Below are 20,164 nucleotides of genomic sequence, written 5' to 3'. Positions count from 1 at the left end.
GGGGGGTGTGGATGAGGGATCTGATGGTGGTGGTGGGGATTTTTGAAAAATAAGACACAGGCTTTTTACAATGAATCCTTCTTACGTAAGCAGGAAAGTGGGTCAGGCAAGCAGAGAAACATGCTGCTGCAGCACTACCCCACATCACTTCACATCAAACATTTCTTCCTCCTGCATCGTCAAACCATTTAGGGTGTCAACCATCAGTCTGATCTGAGATGATACTTTACACACTCCTCAAGAAATGCAAAAATAGAAGAAAAACAGCTGAGAGCGAATGATAAAATAATCCAAGATTCTGACAATATCGATTAATGCAAAAAAAAAAAAAAATGTAACAAGGGTTGTGAATTATTCTGAAGCCTGAGGTAGGTGCTGGTCTTTCTGTCCGCCTTACTGACTTTCTGCACGCACACACCAACTCGCACTTGTTCCACAGGGGACACATTCTCTCAGCATCCTCACTCATGCCATTAGCTGCAGGCGGTGAAGAGAATGGAATAATTAGAGCTTTCACAGGATAAATCGGGATTTTTGAGCCGTCTGTTTTTTGCAGCAGAATCGTCGCACCGCAGCCGGACAAAAAGGCAAAATGTTGCTGCAAAAGAGAATAAATCACAATAAATGACGTCAATGGATCATAGGGGGTTAAGAAAACAGTACCTGCAAGCATCATGAAGTGCTGGAAGGTGCAGGGAATCTTGTTGGTACGGCCCAGGTTTAGCAGGAAAGACAAAGGGTAGATGTTGCACGCTCTTGAAATAAAGATGGATAGCTGTATATATTAAGTGCAGATTAAGGAGAATACTGAATAAGACACCCTCACAGGTTGAAGGACTCTCATGAAGCAAGCTGTTCTCATGGAAAGCTGGTCTTTTTCCGATTAAATTTAGCAATATTCTGGTATAAGCAGCACAATAGAGACCTTTTTTCTTAAATGCACGAGGTAATTTTTCCATTAAAGTTAAGCTGTTTGGGATAAATAAATCTGGAGCAAGTTGTGTTGGTTAAAATACAACCAAATCATTGATAACTTCAAAAAAGCCTCATAGTTGACATCACGTTAGAGTCCTATTGAGTCATTGGTCAGTTGATTTTATCAGCTGATATTTGCCTATTATAGGTAAATGCATGGATATTAAGCCTTTTTTGTTTTTTTTTTTCTCTCAGATACTGCAGGAAAAGGTTTAGCGTCATGTATTAATGGGGTCATTACACATGTTATCAGCAGAGTGGCTCTGCAGCACATGTAGCAGAGTAAGTATCACACATGAGGAGATGGTGGAGTGAAGTCAACCAGCATTTTGATGGAAAACTAGTGTTAACTAGTTTGTGAAATACATTGCTGGAAAGTTATAATAAAGAATGTTCCCTGATATATCAATATCAGAACCTTAACTCCGCAAAAACCTACTCAGCATTGGCTCCAAAAACCCAGTATTGGCTACGCTCTGCTTCACCTAGCTAACTAATTATTTGCATGCATAACAAAAAAAACATTTCATAACAAAGCAAAAACTGTTTGTGCAGTCAGGCTGTGGAGGTACACTCATGAATATTACCATACATTTGAAATATGCACGTGCACACAAATAATCTGTGAATATTTTCTGTTTAGGATGCAAGCACAGCAGTGTGGCACCACGCCGAGGCATGAAGCCAATCAGGCTCTGCCAGCTGTCTCTGCCCTCCACACACACTTTGATGTTTCACATAGGATGGGCCTGAATGCTAAGTGTCCTGGGCAGCAGTTCGGCAGAGGATATCTGTACAATTATCGGGGACACAGCTCCCATCCTGGATACACTTAACGTCTTTTGTGATGCTTTTCGAAGAAGTTGCTGTCGTCCCATATCACCCTGCTAACCTTATCTGAACCAGCTTGAGCTCCTGTGGTCGGCTCTTGTTAGTGGCACCTGAGTGAAAAGAAAACTAAGAAAACCAGGCTGGAAAAGTCAAGCAAGTTGTTGTTTTTTGTTTTTTGTTTGCTTTTTAAAGAAACATTTTTTGAGACAATTTTTGAAATAAAATTCATCTCTGCACACAGGTAACCCTGCTCCTACATGGTGGACAGTAGGGAGTTTAGTTATTTTATAGTAAATCCAAATACAATGCCTGGAATAATAAAGGGACCAATATCTTAGGCAGGGGACCTTAGTCTGACAGGGCTATTACTAAAACAGAGCTCCCTCACACCCTGCAGTCAATATTAGATCTCATGCACCCTATGGATTTTCAAAAGCAATATCCTGCTCCCAAAAGCAGTCATTTCTCTTTATCAAAAGGCCTCTGAGCTATTTGAATGGAGGTAATTAAGCACTTTCATCTTAGCCTCATTTCCAATAAGGCCTATCTCCATTGTCACTGGCAAAGGCTGCAAGCTACGGCGATTAAAATCTACTGCGTAACCAAAGAGCGATTAACAGGGTTGAATCACTGGGGTTATTTCATTTTTATAGACACTTTTAGCGCTGTACAAGAGGACTTCGACCTCCATTTATTCCTGTTTGTACATCCGGGTCAGCTTCCAGTAGCTGCAGTTAGCCAGACTTTTTTTTTTTCCACTCTAAGCCTTTGTTAACCGAGGGCAAAGCTAAACAGGCTCAGCGCTCAAGTCAAACATTTTTTTCACTGGCAGCGCCTCACAGTGAACATAAGAGCATTGGAAAAAGAATCTGCTCAGTCAACTCTTTCTCTGGCCCCTTTGACCCAGTGGTGGAAGATGGATTGTAATAATAATTGCTGGCCATCTGGGCAGTGGACTGTGAAAGAACAGTTCCTTGGAGTGTGGCCACAAGAGTCTCTCCTCCGGCATACACTATGGTCATGCCAGCTCTCAGGCAAGGACAATTGTGCAGTGGGTAGCCAGCAGTCCATTACCGGCTATTCCTTTCCCTCAGGAGGCAAAGCTGACAGATCCAACAACAGCTCCGAACATGAGACATCTGCTACAATAATATAACTTTAACATGTATCATTAAGGAGCTGATCTATTTTTAATAATGCAACATGTATTTTTGGCTGCATTGTATTCTGGTGCACAGAGGAGGTTTATGCAAGAGCAGAAACTGAACCTTGCCACACAGACTTCTGCCTGTATGTTTATTAGTCTATGTGGAAAGTTCTAAGTCTAGACAAGAAGTGTTGCTCTTTGATTCTGAGTATTTCTCTTCTGAAGCCTGTTATTTACTCAAACTACAATGAAGATCCACCAGAAGTATCTGAACACTTCCAGAGCGGCTACTAGTTAGTATTTTTTTGGCAAAACACTGCAAACATAGACTTAATTTACAGCGATACAGAATTAAAGCTGCTCATCAGTCACTGATTAAATCTCTAAAAACTCATCTCTATTATTACATAGTAATAATTTTTTCCATGAAAATAAACCCTTTTCACCTTAAAACGGCTTAAATATAACTCACTCTGTTATTTCCTCTAGAACGTGCAGTGTCGGTTTATGTCCACGCCTCTCTCTCCACCCAACTTTCCACCACTTGCTGCAGCTGGAGCACACTAGCTCACCTATGACTCTGTTGAAACACTGTAAAACTACTCTAAGCCACGCAATTCCAAGTTGCCATGCTGCCATGCTAGCCATATTATGCTCATTTTATGTTTTCTAGCATTTAAAAAATGGCATACAGACATAACACAATGTAAAAAAAGCCCAAACATTTTCTCGGGGAAGAGAAATAGCATATTCTAATATTTCGAGATACTGGAGATAATAAAAGTTTGGTATTTTTGCTTGACTAATATTTGATCTTTGTAGGTTAATGGTCTGCATCTACATTTAATCAGTAACTGTGACTAGGATAAACATACCACCAAACAACATCTTGACTTTCTGCAAAAAGTCAGTGCACACGACCAATTACGATTAAACAGTGTAGCAGCATTTCAGAGACGATACTTTCTTTAACAAGATGGGAATATGATAACAAACAGCACGAACCTCTTTCAGTGGAGCTCCTTGAACTAATAAGATTTAATCTTCAACTGCAACAGGGATATGGCTCTTAATCCACTACAAATTAAAGTACCGCGAGCTTATTTCAAACAGCAAACATTTTTATTCCACTGAGCTTTGCTAGAGAAGAGAAAACAAGCAGCACTGACAATAATTAAAGACCTATTTAAATTTCTGTTTCATGGGCGTTCATCAGAGCAGACGCTGCACTGCATGATGTAAATCTTCAGAGATGGTGAGCATGGGAGACCAGCTGAGTAGCATTTGCAGAGCTCACCAGATCAAACCTGCACAATTCAAGTCCAGAGTTGTTGTTTTTTTTTTGCTCTCTCTCTTTTTGCCCAAAGGACTGAGGAAATCACTGTACTGTAGCAGAGCGGCAAGATAGAAAACAAGAAACCCGCTCTGATCCAATAAGTGGCAGATGATTGAACAGCTAAGGATTACGAGCAAAGGTATAGGAGACAGAACAAAACAGACCCAAACACCATTTCTGGGGTCTGAGAGGGATCCACAGGCTGCACGGCGGGGGGTGCCGATGCTCCAGCATGTGGCAGAAAAGGATACAAATGCCCCAGAAATGAAGACAGCATTGAAGACATGGTGAGGAGACGCCAACAATACATATCCCATGTAGCCGAAGATGAAAATCTCCCCCAGGAAGTTGAAGACTTCAAAGAGCTGCAAATTATAAAAGGGATTGAGAGGATCATGAGGGAGAGGGTCATCTGAGATGAGGTGTGGTTCAGAGTGGAGGCGTGTGTCTGTTTGTGCATGCAGATGTGTGTTTCGACTTGTGTGGTTGTGAACACGTCGACACACCCGCCTTCCTTTTGGAGACAAATAGTGTAAATCATTGCATTTTAAGGTGGAGATGAATGGTTACGGTTATGGTTAGGATACGGATTCGGGAAGTAGTGGTTATGAAATGACTGTAAATCAATCTTATATCCTCATCACTGTGTGTGTCTGTGTATGTGTGTGTGTGTGGAAAAGGGTGTGAAAGTGAAAGACTGGGATCTTAACTGAAATGGTTAAAGAGGCTTAGATTTGTACAAACAGGACAAATCCTGTGTTGATGTTATTCCCTTTGAGCTAGCAACTGCAAACATGTGCAGCTCCAGGGCATAATGCAGTTGTACTTTACAACAGACATGTTTTTGTCATAACTTTCTTGTAAAAAGAGTTTTACTATGTCAGTTGTGAAAACGTCATATTACATTGACATGCTGCTTATTTCTCCTTCATTATCTTCATCATCTCAGTCTTGTAATGATCCAGGCCACATTAAAGAGCCTCATGTACTGTAGATATAAATAGATTTTGAATAACTTTAATGAGGAATTTCTGCATAAGAAATATTAATATTCATAAATATTAATTATGCTCCTTATGTAGTAACTGGATTAAATTAGAGCAGATGTTATGATTTATTCATTTCTGTTTTTTAAGAGTAAAACCAGCTTTGGTTTAAAGCGTGGGTAAAGAAAAAAAAAACTAATTGAATAAGTGTACCATCTCCCTTAAGAGCTTCATATCACATAGGCAAGAAAAGCTGTGGAGAGAAATATTTGTGCCACCAGCTATTCAACTAGTGTCTGCACACACTAAATCACCTTCTCCTTTGAGCTGCAGCTGCATGTATAAATCATAGAAATATAGATAGCGGCATTCTGCCAAGTAAACATTCTGTGCCATACACATACATTGCATGGCCAATCTACTTTATAGGCGAAGGCTTCAACTGTGCAGCCTTTAAAAGGCTTTTCTGTGATAAACAGTTAGCTGCACTGTGGCACCGATAATGAATAATAAATGCACACATGAGTATATGTGTGTACTTCTGATTTATTTGCTCCTCTGTGAAGCTTGTCGGCGCAGTATGACGGTGTCCTGGCCCCCATCTGTGCTCAGCCTTTTAAGCAGATAGCTGGAGACTGGTCTCCCACACAGACACCCACCGGACAACCGGAGCACTAATGGCAATTAATGACTGTTTGTGCACACATGGAAGACCCAAACACTGTCATCTGAAGGCAATCTGAGTAAAAATGAGTGGACGGACAGATTCTGTTTGAAAACAGCAATGTAATCGGCCTTCAAAAACCCACCTGTTTGGTCCTTGTCTTGCCCTCAGGGGATAAATTGAGAACTGTGTATCTTGCCTGGCTTAAGCCGCAAAACAACACTGCCACGATACCTGAAAGGTGAAAACATGAAAGTGAAATTACTGAAACATCAACAGGAACCAAAAAAAAAAAAGCCTCATGACATCTGCTGCTGGTAAATGTGAACATTTTGAAGACAAACTGATATGAGTTCTGTCAGCAGCAGGGAGTTAACAATGTGCTATATCTGATTAGTACACAGTATGCAAAATCACCCTGGTTACATGCACATATTACATAATCACGCTTTGAGAATGTGTATGTTTGTGTGCCGCTTAACACACGGAGCTTTGGAGCTTTTCATGTTGAAAATATGCTGTAGGAGGTTGTTCTATCATTGGAAAATGGTTTGTGAAAAGAATCTTTGTCAGGCCGAGTGGCTCAATCCAACATTTTTAAATCAAAGCAAATGATTTAATAAGCAAAAGATGAAATTATTTTCTGTCCAAAACTCAATTTTAGGATCAAACATGAGATGACGATTCAAATAAGCAGACAAAATTAGCAGAATAACGCAATAAGCTTCGGCGTAAATGTCCAAGAATTGAACTAAACCCTCCTGTGTGCAGCTGCTTATGTGTTATATAGGAGTTTAACATATGTGACACCAGAGCAGATCGGCCCAACCCAATCCAATGAAGTCCAGCTGAACAAGCAGTCCTATAAAAATGTGCTGTCCAACCCAACTAAAGCATCCCAAAACCTTCCAGAAAAATGAAGCTCTGCAAATGAAAAGCCTAAAGAATTACATAATCGCAATAGATCATGCCAGATGCGGAGGAGAAGAAATTAACAAAAGGGAAACAAATGAAAGTCGAATAGCAGAAGGGGAAAAAATACAGAACAACAAAAAAAGCGTCTGTTCCACAGAGAGAGGAAACAGGGTGGAGGGAGTGATTAGGGCCCCTGCTGTTACAAAGGAGGTTGGCTGGACCAGAGAGCTAGAATTTCAAGCGCATGTGGGTTTGCTGCCTCACAGGACATGCCTGCTTTGTTGTAGAAATTCAATTTCACATTTTTGCTCCCTTTACTCAGAGAGAGAATCACAGAACATGGAAAAAATGTGAAATTACTGTGATGGGTGTAGCAATGAGCACAGAGCCGGCTGTAATAAATACAGCAGGAAAGAGAAAGAAACAGCAGCTTTAGTTCTGGCTGCTAAATGAGAACCAGTCCATTACTCTTTCTCCACCATCCGCCTTCACACCACAACGCTGACCTGTACCTGCACTATGCCAGCTCCACTAAATCCCTGTTCACAATGTCCCGTTCAGCAAAGTCTAATGGAGCAAGCTAGCATGGCAGATCTCATTTTGCTTCCATTTGGTTGAGGGCAACAGCATCCTCCTCAGTTTACGTAATGCTGACAAGGGTAACACATCATTCAGCATCTACATAAAGTGACTTCCACGTGGGGCACTTGGCAACAGATTAGATGCATCCCATAATGAGTAGTTGTGAGGGGCATAAGATTAATGATAGCGGGTCTCCTTGCAAGGATGAGGGTCATTAGGCACACCCTCGCTAAACTCCAGCAATTAACAGAGACAGAAAGAGCCTCGATTGCTAAAGGACACCAGTGAGGACTCCCATCACTCACTGAGCATCTGTGTGAGGTGCAGCTTCACTCCCAACGAACTACTACATACCTCCAAAAAGACTAACTTTTTCTTTCTTCAAGATTGTGCTCGGGTTGAAGACAGTAGCATTAAAATACTTTTAAATAGGTTGTGTAACATTGCAAGTTTCTCGTCAAAGTATTTCGGTATCAGCTCTGCAAATGTGTGCAGAAATGTTGTATCTCTACCAAAAATACCCCGAGGCTGTGCATCAGATACTACTGAGAATCACTGTCCATGGTTTAGCTGTGGTTTGACTCCCACACTGGGCTGCATTCAGAATGCCGTACTTTATAGACAGGGCATCTGGGTCCAATAGACAAAGGTCAAGCTATTTCATTAAAACCATCTTCTCTTCCTCCACAGGCCACAGGGAGTACTGCCAAGTAAGAGAGAGCGCCACAACATCAGCTGAATGAGCGGAATCCCTCTGACACAACTGGGGCAGCAGGAACAACATCACTAATGTGCGCATATGTACACTACACTCATTTTTCAAAACCGCATTGCGAGTGATCATCGAAGAAATAGACGAGGACAACTCTGGGCAGCAGAGACGAGACTTGTTGTTGCCCAAACATAAAATATCCCCCCCAAAAAATCCGCTACTATGAATCAGTAAAGTGAAACATCTAATAGGAAAAAGAAGCAACTTTCACAACTGAGACATTGAGGTAAAGAGAGGCAAAAAAATGTTGCAATCCATTTTTACACGAGGCCGGACTATTTTTCTTCTCTTTCCAGGAAACACACACAGTCAACAATGCTGTTTTAGCTTGCTGTTATCCGTGTTGCCATCTTCAAACAAAAAGCATGAACACGCCCATACAGAGGCAGGCGGATTGGACACTATTTTAAAATAATCTAAAGAATGCAACTGCTACCTGTAGCATGTAGAGAGAAAATTGCTTTCTCATCTGTACATTACTGACTCAATATAACGCCAAGGACTTTCAGAAGCTAAGGTATGCAATGGACAGACTTTTTTTTCGGCTATACAGGAGGTCTGGGTTGACTGAAGAAAAATTGATTCTCTTTTTGAGCAGGGAATAGTGCAGATGGTCATGTCTGGACAACAGAGATTGTGCACACATTATTTCCAGGTTTTTGGACTGCAAGAGGTCACAGAGACGCCTTGAAGCAGCAGAGCTTGTCGGTCAAACAGCTGCTCGTGTCATTGATACTGTGGAGCAGCATACAAGTCGTTGCGTGCAGTTGAGAAGAGATGCCCGAGGGGGGAAAAGGGCAGCAGTTTGCTAACAGGATTTGTATTCAGTCTGACCACCCAGAGCACTGATAGGGCCACAGACGCACAAGCAACATACAGTATTCACCTGAAAGTCCAGCGGCTTCGGCTGAGAGGAAGCTGCTCCAGGAGAGCAGGAAGAAGACTGATGTCTCCAGCAGGGGATTCTCATGCAGTCGAGTGAATTTAGTGAGGTGGAAATGGAGTTAAAGACATGCAAGGCGATAATCATGCAGTATTTAACACGTCGGGCTAAGGTTGGTGTTGCAGCGGTAATACAAATTTACGACTCTTGCGCATGAACATTCCAGTGAGATAGTCTACAGGCAGAGAAAACACTGCGGTACTGTACCTGCAAACATAAAGCAACTGCAGAAGGCACTCGATATGCCAGAGGATCTGCCATACAGGAGTAATCATTGGGTTTTAATGAGATCTTTCCTGTGAGCTCTCCACATCTCTCTGCAGCTCTTCCACTATCCCACATCCCCTCCGGCAAAACCTGCTTGCGATCCATACTGTGTTTTTACACGGTGTTCCAGATAAAACTGTGCAGGCTGGAAATTTTGTATTTATGACACTCACACAGAACATAAAGATGGATTGCTATACGAGCATAGTGTGCTGCTCTGCATTCCTGAGCACCTCCAATGCCCTGCTGGCTTCCGATGATAAAAACACCTTCCCATATCTGAGTGTTTTTGTAATTCTCAAGGACAGGTACAGTACGTAATTTGGAGACGAATGAGAAACTGTACATCAAATCGGATTCTTTAAGACTATGCTGTTTGAAGAGACAGAACAAAAGAGCAGATTGTTGCTATGCTTAGCATCAGCAAAATCTAATAAATGCTCACTTTGGAGTTTGCCTGCACCAAGAGATTAGTCACTGTAAATAAGAGCTGAGCTCTGCCCCAAACCTCTCATGACACATCCTCATTTTTCATCCTAAAGTCTAATTACTTGAAGATCAGAGAGAAATGCTGGACAACAGCGCAAGTCGAAATTTCATCATAGGCTATTTGCTTGATTGACGACCGCTCTGCAGCCATTAATGTCGCAGGAGCACTTCAGACTTTGCCGAGTTGCTTTTGTTGATAAAAGAGGTACAGTAGAGGTTTGTTAGAGAAGCAATTACCAATTTCAGGATGTAAATATATTACACCGGATGCTGAGGTGATAATTGAGTCTGGGGTGCAGAGGTAGAGATTGGGGGGGACGAAAGGATATGAGGGCTGTTATTACTGTGAATATGAAACCTATGAAGATGGAGCCAACAAGAACTCCAAGAAAAAGCCCAGCAGAGAGGAAAAAGGCAGCAGGGTCGAAGACGTGTCCGGCACCTGCCTGGTTGTAGGTGGTGATGGCGCTGAAAGAAAGAAGAAGAAAACAGAGGCCATGAAAGAGGCCCAATTAGAACAGAGGTAAATGTGAGCGTTATAGATGCTGCAGCTTTACAGCAACAGCGTTGTTTATGGCTGTGAAAATAGTGCAGTCATCAGAATTATGACTCACCAGGTTCTCTGTGTAAACTAGTCTGGAACAGTGGGCATAAATTCGCATGCTTATTATGCTGAGCTAAGCCTCTAAGTGCAATTTATTGGAGTCATTCCTAAGAATACACGGCCTTCTTTAGAAGTACAACCCTTCCCTGAAAAACAATGCATTCTGAATTATTTGCCTGAGAGACGTCCCCTTGTAGTTAGCGGGGAACGGGGGAAATACTATTGTTGCTCACAACAGATCGCTGCATAATGTTATTCACGCTGCTATAAATATTTACTTTGTGTGGGGGGAGAGGGGAGACTGCCACATGGAAGTCACTGAGTGCAAAAGAGGCCTCACAGGGAGGACAGAGTGAGGCGTGTGTGTGTGTGTGTGTGTGTGCGTGTGTCGGGGTGTGTGTTGATGCAAGCAGAGACAAGCAGCCATGCGAGTAGCTGTAGGAGCTGGCTGCCTCTCTGGAATGGCAGCACTCCTTTAGCCACATCAGACCCTCCCATGTACTCCCCTTGGACTGTGACTGTTTTAAATGAATCTCAAACCGCTGAATCAGCAGAGAGAACTGAGAAGAGGCGCCTGTTGTTTTGTTTTAATGGGACAGGGTGTCACAGATCAGAGCAGGGACCCGAAATCACGGGTTGAACTCACAGAAAGTCGTCTCACACTCCTCATGAAGATCCTTTGAGTGTCAAAAAAAATGTCTTCCAAATGAGCCTGCAATGTATCTCCGCTTTTTATGCTGTCAGGTTGAAATGAGCTCGCACACAACACAACATGCCTCAATCTACATAACAGAAGAGGAGGAATCAATCAAAGTGTCACTAATGAGATCTGCAGCCTGCTAAGTGCAGATCTATTACCCCCTCTGTGGAAGTAAAGACTCCAGTTATGTTAGCACATTAAAGTCGCCGCTCCAGCCACCATGACCTTCTGTAAGGTGTATCTTCAGATGTCTGGGGCCGTAAAAACGTGCAGTGAATGTCTCGAGATGTTAATGCGGCGAGCGGTTGAATGGTGGCTGGGTCAGGGCTTGCTGGAGCAGGACGTTTTGTGCCTGGGAGAGGGCACATCAGCGTAAGGTTGAGCTGCTCTGGGAGCTTGTTAAAATTCCAGTGCCAGGACCCCGCGTGGCTCGCTAATAAGGGCCGGCTTTGTGTGCGGGGCCAGAGCGACCGGCGGTGCTAGAGACCCAGTCAAGTGACAGGAGATGGCGTGAAGGCCGGTCATGCCACTCCAGGAACAAACATGGCACTATCTGACCGTTTGTCCAGGAGGAAGACGCGCAGGCTAACCCTCCTCTGCACTTCAATGTACACAGCAATGGCAGCTACACTTTTCCCTCTATCTGGCTGCCTGTCTGGGCCCATTTGTGTAATCGTAGAAAGAGTCTGTGCAGGTACTGTACATGTGATGTGTCAGTCTGTGTGAATACAATAAGCAAATATCTTATTCCTGCCATCTCCCTCTTCCACCTTCATTTGTACATCTGCCTTCCCGGCCATGAATGTGGAGATGTGCGAGTTCTCTCCCCTCTCCGTCTCCAACTTGCCATCTGTTAGCACGTCTACTTGACTGGCTTTGTTCGCCAGCATTGCGTAAATAGAGCAGACAATGACTGCAATGTGACTGAGCGGGATAATCATGCATATGTGAGTGGAGAAACAGGGGAAAAGAATGAAGCAATTGAAATGCACGGACAAGGCATGACTGCATCATGGCGACTTAGCCGAGCTTCTGAGGATTTTCTGTTGCATTTTCACCTGAATCTGACAGCATCTATGTTGGCCAAGTTCGTGAGCTGGAAGTGTATCTCTGCTCTGGCACCGAGTGTCTCCGCTGAGTACCTTAATGAGATGCTGACAATGCTAGGGGCAACTCGCTTATGCAGTCCACAGCATACTATTCGAGGCATTCATGCTGTTTTGCCAATCACATTCTTTTCCTTAAAGCTGGCAGCATCCATTCAGCCTTCCCTCCCCCACACATCCTCCTCCATAATGCCAGTTGGAAAAGTCTGAGCACCCACACAATTAAACCTTGAAATATACTGCATTCAGGAGCTGAAAGAAATCTGAAAGCGAGATACTGACTGTGTCAGGACGATGGCCACGGCATCATTCAGGACGCTCTCGCCAAACAGCAGGGTGTGCAGATCCAAGTCCACGCGCAGCTCTGACAGCAGGCCAAGGACTGAGACTTTAAAAAAAACACACAAAAAGAACAACACAGAACAGAAGAATTACTGCTGGTAAAAGAGTACTGCAGGATCAATTTGAAAATGAAGAGAAAAGCTCCTCAGCTAATCACACAGCAGAAGTGGACCAGCGGATCACCTCTGCTTCAAACAGCAGAAACCAGGCACATTACAGTTACAGTGTAAAGCTGACAGAAAATGTCAGCACATTGGCAGCAGTGGAATGAGGACTTTGACACTTGGAACTGTCAGAGTGACTAAACCAAGCAAAGACTTGTTCAGCACAAGCTGAAGAAAATACACAATGCAGCGGAACAGACAATACTCACGTCTGAAAATGACAGAAAAGAGAATGAATGCGATGAGAAATGTCTTCTTAGGTCTAACAGTAAAACCTTGAACTCACTAAAGTCTTTTTCTGTTTACTGATGGTCATTTACATGCTAGAGCATCAACTAACATCTGTTTAAAAATAATATTTGTGCCACATTATGATGTCAGTATGTTTAGATTATCATGCAAGAGCACAAGAAAACGACATTACTAGAAATTGTTGGCCTGCAAGGTATTACCAGGTGTAAACTAACCGTGACGTCACCCGTTGGTTTCAACGCCGAGAAAATGAAGCCCGGATTTTGCTACTTCCTGGTCGCCGTTTTGGATTTTTTGGAGCCAGTGATGTAAAAAGCGTCATCAAACAGACTGGACCGGAGAGCAACTAGGGGCAGGATTGGCTGAGGACTCTCTTATCCCGCCCACGTTTTACCGCAGAGGCTTCTGTTGCTGTCTATCAAGTATAGCCACGCCCCCTGGCTCCGCCAACTTTAACAATTTATTTAAAATTCAGTATTGACTTATTCTAAGATTGGCCACCTGATCTCTCATTTTGACCATGAAAACTAACGGGAAAAAAATCCTGAGCTGTAGAAAATCAGTCTATCAAATTTTATTTTTTCCAAAAATGAATTGGGGTCTATGGAGAAAAAGATTTTTGGAGCCAACCCTAGCGGACGGCGGGATATTGCAAGTTTTTGACACTTCCGGGTTGGCTTCAATTCTGGAGCCAGATGCTACGTCCACTATATACACAGTCTATGGGTATTACTGCATAGTAAAATCAATTAACAGTAGACTATCCGTTTGTATGCAGAGAAGGACAAATCAAAACAACTGACAACTTGTCAAAAAAGTATTTTTACCTACATCTAATGTGGAAATATCGGCACGACTTGCATATGCCAAACTTTGTGAACAGAACCAAAACCAAGTTCCCTTCAGGTTACAATTTTAAATGCACTGGCAATGCAAACAAACAAAGTCAGCAAAGTTTAAGTGTATGTCTGTGTGTTTTACGACGTGCACTACCTGCGTTTTAGTCATGCTACGTGTAGAGAACATGCTGTTCTGTGATTGGCTGGCAGCAGTAGTCAGGGTAGATATTGCAAATCATCCAAGGAAAGCAAAGGGTTGAATTGCTTGATTGAATTTGAATGTTGCCTGTGTGTGAACAGTTACCGGCTGCCACAGTTTTCTCATTATTAGAGCTGCAGGTGCTTCTGTTTCATATCATGCTCTCATTCGGTGAACATGAATATACATGGGAGTGTGTTCTTCAGCTCGGGGCATCGCTGCAGTTTTCACTATATAGACGGAGATAACGGTGAGGGCTCTGGGAACGAGAGGATGCTGGTGGGGAAAGAGGGAGATTAGAGCCAAGATTCTGCAGTCGATTAAAACATCCTAAAGGAGTCAATAAGAGTCGACTGTGGGGGAGCTGCAGGAAAGCAGCCTCGTGCTTTAAATAACAGGATTCACTCACTGCTTTAAGTTCTTCCCTAAATGTTTCAGATATCAGTTGAGTTTTGCAAAAATGATGTTAAGGGGGCCTCGACGTTCACACAGTGCTTGTAGTTGTGAGTTTGTGTGTATTTAGACATGCTGTAGGTTACAAAGTATAGAAAGAAGAATGCAACTTATAAATGGTACTGATCATGGATGTACGTCTTCATTTTGGTGAAATTTTTTGCACCAATGAGTGCCTTTTTTCCTTATTTAAAGGTGAAAATGTCTCTGTGCATGTAAAGAAAAACACCAAATTCAGGCTGAACAAGAAAACAGAATTGAAATTTCTCTAAATAAAAGGGTTTTGCTATTTCTTGTTACTAGTGGGGAGCACAAATGCACACATTAAATATTCGGGGGCACATAGCACCTGCACCTCCTCAAAATCTACATCCATGGTACTGTCCAAAGCATGCTTAACACAGATTGGAGGCACAGTTAATACTAGGAAGAATGAAAAAAAATGGTACGAACCAATTATTTATGACTGCTAATTATATTCAAAAACAGAATGTCAAATTGACATCTATGATAACAAAACACCTAATAATCATCATGAATCATTTACAACTTCAAAATACTCGCTACTGTAATATAAGGTCAATGACATCAACTTTGGATCCCACTGCGTCACATGACAGGGCATCGCATTTCATCTTTATTTTTTGCATCTCACAAGGTATACCTATCAAAAAGCAAGAAAGGTTTAGACACTACGGTAATTTAGCTTGGCCCATCTTCAGCAGTTAATGGCATTTAACCATTAATGCTGCCACAATGGCAAAAATAATGTTTTTTTTTCTCCAGAGGGGCAGTTCAGCCAAAGAGGGCAAATGCTCTGTTGCTCTGGCAACTTGAGCCCTGCCTTGTGTGGGTCCTTGTGCCAGGTGAGCATGCAGCACTCTTAGCTTCCTCAGCCCGCATGAAAGCATCATGTCAGGTGTTGCTGACATCCAGCTCCTCCAGCCTTGTTGGATTTCTGCCTTTGTGGTGGTGACCGATCCTGTTCTGGAAGGTTGTTCTGGTCAGCTCTTTGGTCCACCGGCCACTTGGCATTAATATTTAAATGTCGCCTCTTTCTCCCATATGTCCATCCAGTTTTACTCATACCAGCTCTGGGTGGATCGCAGCTGGAAGTAAACCCTGGATGGGTCTTTGGAGAGCAGGCCACTTAATAACTTGGCCTCTGCTTCTTTGGTGCATCTTTTCAGCCTCGCAGCCAGAGCTGAGAGGCTTCGTTTGGCAGTCTCCAGAGTCTCAATCATGAGCATCTTGTTATGCGTCTTATCCATCCAGGACCTGTCTCTCATGACACCCTTCTGTGCCTCTGTTAGTCAACTAATGTCCCTCCAGGCTGCCTTAATTTTGGCTCCCAACCTTTCTCCTCCACGGAGCGCACTCTCTACATGAAGATGCAATCCTTAACTTGCATCTCACATCACACTGTCTACGAGAAAGCAATTTTCTCAGCTCACTTATGATGAAATTTATATCTACGGTGAAAAATACAAACATTACTCGCTTATTCATACAGCTGAAACTCTCAAAGCACTGTATCTGCTGAAAGAGATACGAGCTGAACTCGACGGTGAGTTCACCCAATGGTAAATATGGAGAGGAAGACGCTGAGCATATGAATGAGAGCATGCACACACAACATGCTCGGCGCTGCTAGACGGCTGCGTGTTGACACTGAGTGACAGGGAGAATACTGATATTGACGAGACGGTGGCGTGCCTGTCAGCTCAACACTTCCGGGCATCTCAGGTATCTCCTGCAAGGTCTCAGCTGTAGAACGGCTTCTACTATGTTCACTGTAAGTTGCATGAGATAAATTGATGTTTGCATGAACATATAGGTAGATGAGCACAGCCGACAGATGAAAGTGACACAATTCCTTATTGCAGCGGCCACAAAAGAAACCAGGCTGAGCTCCAAATGAGAAAACAAAATTATCATATCAAAAATAATGTCAGATATGGAGACAGACAACACAAATGTGCGCTCATAAATTTGCAAGGAAATAGGCAACTCGAAGGGATGCCACTCTGAAGGCCAGACAATAACATATTCAAAACAATAACAACTCCTGGTGGATTAATATTCCACCTGTTGAGGCCAAGATGCAAAAAAGAATCCTATAAATTAGTTTCAGGGAAATCTGTGACATGAATAATGAGTTAATTCTGATAGCGATGTTTGGCCCTGTAGTGAATACCGAGGCGTCGAGGGCAAAGCAGCCAGGATACGACCAGACTGACAATGCGAGCGGTGGCAAGAGATGCAGCCTCAGGACTTGTTTTGACAGATCCAGCTCTTTGGTTTTTGACAGGTTTAGAGCTCCTCCTGGTTGAGGAAAATCCTTTATCTGGAGAGGGTGAGGTAGGCCCTGGAGTCAGGATTGTTCCGTCTCCCTGCTCCCATAATGCCTGGCTGATGACAGCATGTCGTGCACCGCTCACACTGCAAGACGAAGAAAAAAGGGGGAAAAAAAAGTGCCCATCCCTCTCCACACAAGGGTGCGGGTTGGCTGTGTTGTCATGGCAACCCCATCCTACAGCTGTCAAGTGTTCATCAGTTTCCACAGCAACGCCATAAGGTAGAGAGAGTAGACAATTATTTCAGACATAATACAGTTGAAAGGGTCGAATGGAAGCCCTATTAGGTCAAATTACCCCGCGGCTGAGGTTTCGTCGAGGCAAAGCTCATGACCATCTTAGTTAGAAAGCACCGGATGCGCTTGCTGGTTTCACCAAATTGGGCTGATATAATAGTGAAAGTGATGCATTAGAAAAGCTATAACGATCAGCAGGGAATTACTATAATCTCTCCAAGTCTGTCTTTTTTCTTATTTTAAAAAAAGAAGAAGTAAGAAGTGCTTAAGTTTCAAGGCAAGCAGGGGTCAGAAGACTGCAGGAGGAAAATCTTTAATTGCAGTTTGAATGTAGCTACAACTTAGCTTGTTTTGGAACTTTTTATTTACCGTGAATCTTACAATACAGCTTTTGACAAAACATTAACAGGAGCTGGAGCTAGTTTACATGGGTCTACATACATGGAACAATGGGTCCGTTTCATTAATACCTAAAATAATAAATCATTCCTGACATGGAGGCAGGACTGCTCAGGATTTACCAGCAAGTCACACTGTGAACTTTACGTCACATCTCACAGGGGAGCTGTCACACAGAGTCACAGTTTATAATCTACAGTCAAATCATTTACACAGCAATCATCCTCAGGTCCAGTCAGAGCTGTAATGACATTTTTATTATTTTTATTTTTCACCCTTTAAGAAAGTAAATCAGGCACTCAGCGATTTGAACAGTCTGATAAGCTTGTTATTAGTTTAGATTTATGCATACCAGAGCTGTCCCTGTCGCTGTAGTGTGTATGAATGAAGCCGTGAGGAACATTGATGTAAAACTGACCTATGTCTGAATGACAGAATGCCGCCACTTTAACAGATTGATGAAGCAGCAATGATACATAACACATATCTGAAAAGGGCTTATGAATAAAGACATAAATGCGCTCCCTAACAACTTTGAAAAAATATACAGGATGTCATTTAGCATCATCGAAATGTTCAAAGTGACAATAAAGCTAAAAAACAGTAAAGTCAGAGAATTTGACAGGGTAGAAGAAGGTTTTCCATTTCTGTGGAAATCTGACTGCCATCACATTTCATGTTTAGGCAGTGGTAGACCTTGTTCAATAAGACGCATGTGTATGCTCAGCAAATAGTCTTTGTAGCCTGTGTTTGTTTTCATTTCTGCCAAAATGATCCGATGCCACTTCCCTGTTGCAACAATAATCCCTAAATTCTGTCTATGATGTTGCTCTATTGCTAGTAAGTTGAGTCATGTGCAAGTCGTCGTCTCTGCCTCGCTGTGTTTACAACATTCACTTTAAATCTCCGTACTTTCTCCTGACATCTGGCCAAGGACTTCAGATGGAGCCAGTAATTTCCAACTCTGGCATCATTTCTAACTCTGTCATACTACGAGAAATATGTATGTGCACTGCCCACGCCAAGAGTACTACTGGGAAAATAAATAAATAAATAAATAAATAAATACAAAGATGAAAGGAGAAACTGCAGAAGCAAGAGGAAAAACTCTTCCCTTTGAGAAGTTAAGTGACGGTTTCACCGACCTTTTGTAACCATCCCTCAGGGAAGAGGATGCGGCACAGCAGGCGTTCCACTTTGTGACCTGAACCATGTGTTTCATTCGGAGTTGTAGAAGAGCCCATTTTGTAGCATGTATAACACGGACGATTTTTAAAAATCAATAGATGCGCTCTGAAAGGAGCAAATGAGTACGAGCTAGGGGGGATTTTGCGCCTCATAAAAACTAAACATTTTAAATAGCTATCAAAGGGCATTTTAAAGATCATATGGCTGCCTCCACTGTCAACAAAGAGAATAATAAAATCCCAAATGTCACGCACACCATTACATGGGGAATGTTTACAACAAGATGCTGCATACGATTTTATCCACCAGCATGTCTGCTAGTGGTGTTACTAGAGAATTTTCTGCACTTTTCTCTACCCGTTTACTCCTCTGAGCGGGCAACAGATGTTTGAGTCCCATACTGAGACTTCAGACTAGAGGTGAATTTCACAGATAAGGAGTGAAGGTCAAACTCTGCAAGAAGACCAGGGATATAACCCAAACACACTCTCTCTGTGAGGTAATCAGCACATGATTATATCCAAGATTTGTGACATGGTGAGTTAATGAAGCCAAATCCCCAGAGAGTGCCGGGCCACCTGCTTGAAAACAGAACAATAACAGAAAATGGTAGTAGTAATATGTTCTCCAAAGTCTGGCTGTAAATGCTGCTCTAAAGAAACGTCTACACTGAAAGGATTAGAATTTTGGGAGAAATACAAAATATCTGAACATTATTTTAGCTTAATCTAACAATTTAAAGACTCAGCTTCACAAATAATATGAAATTCATCCATAGTAACAATGCATAATTTAGAAATATGTATAATGTATATTCCTCCACTGGAAACAATTCTATTACTTTTGATGGCTTAAAATTCCATGTATTAGCTATAGTTGCTCTTTACTTGTCTTGTAATGGTTATTTGTTTAACTTTCTACTGACTTGCAACACTTGGTTTTCTAATAGGCATGTTGGAGTTTACTGCTATGCATTAAAATGTAAAAAATATTAAATTATAGGCGCCCCGGTAGCTTAACTGGATGACCCATAAACAGGGGCTATAGTCCCTGATGCAGTGGTCATGGGTTTGAATCCAGCCCGTGGTCCTTTGCTCCAGGTCCTCCCCACTTTCCTGTCTCTCTCTACTGTCCCATATAGCAAGGTGTAAAAAAAAAATATTTAAAAAATTGTATTCCTTGTGTGCGAAACTCACTTGGCAATACAATTGATTCTGAGTCTAAAACAGACTCTCCTCAGCTCATTAGATTCCAAGACAAGGGACATGATTTTAGTGTTCTTAGTGGTTAGCTCCAGCCCCAAATAAGCATTTAAGTTCCAAGCACTAAATGCAAAGTGTAGATTATCTCAAAAACAATCCTATTTTTCATTTGTATTTATTACAGTACTTCACTTAAAGCACAGAAAACTAAAAACA

General features: G+C 42.3%; 1 protein-coding gene across 1 annotated transcript in view; it reads right to left on the bottom strand.

The window, feature by feature from the left end:
• Positions 1-20,164, bottom strand: part of LOC110960175 (sodium/hydrogen exchanger 9-like) — a 70,818-nt gene that overhangs the window by 39,469 nt on the left and 11,185 nt on the right. The window contains exons 6-11 of the mRNA XM_051940384.1: positions 12,600-12,705; positions 10,237-10,375; positions 9,095-9,200; positions 6,085-6,173; positions 4,541-4,654; positions 664-775 (exon numbers count right to left, since the gene is read on the bottom strand). Coding sequence (XP_051796344.1) covers positions 664-775; positions 4,541-4,654; positions 6,085-6,173; positions 9,095-9,200; positions 10,237-10,375; positions 12,600-12,705 — 666 coding nt within the window. The remainder of the gene's footprint in view (positions 1-663; positions 776-4,540; positions 4,655-6,084; positions 6,174-9,094; positions 9,201-10,236; positions 10,376-12,599; positions 12,706-20,164) is intronic.

Source organism: Acanthochromis polyacanthus, chromosome 20 (genome assembly GCF_021347895.1).
Source record: "Acanthochromis polyacanthus isolate Apoly-LR-REF ecotype Palm Island chromosome 20, KAUST_Apoly_ChrSc, whole genome shotgun sequence".
NCBI lineage: Eukaryota > Metazoa > Chordata > Actinopteri > Pomacentridae > Acanthochromis > Acanthochromis polyacanthus.
Note: the sequence above shows the minus strand (reverse complement) of the source record. Positions and strands in the feature narration are given on the sequence as shown.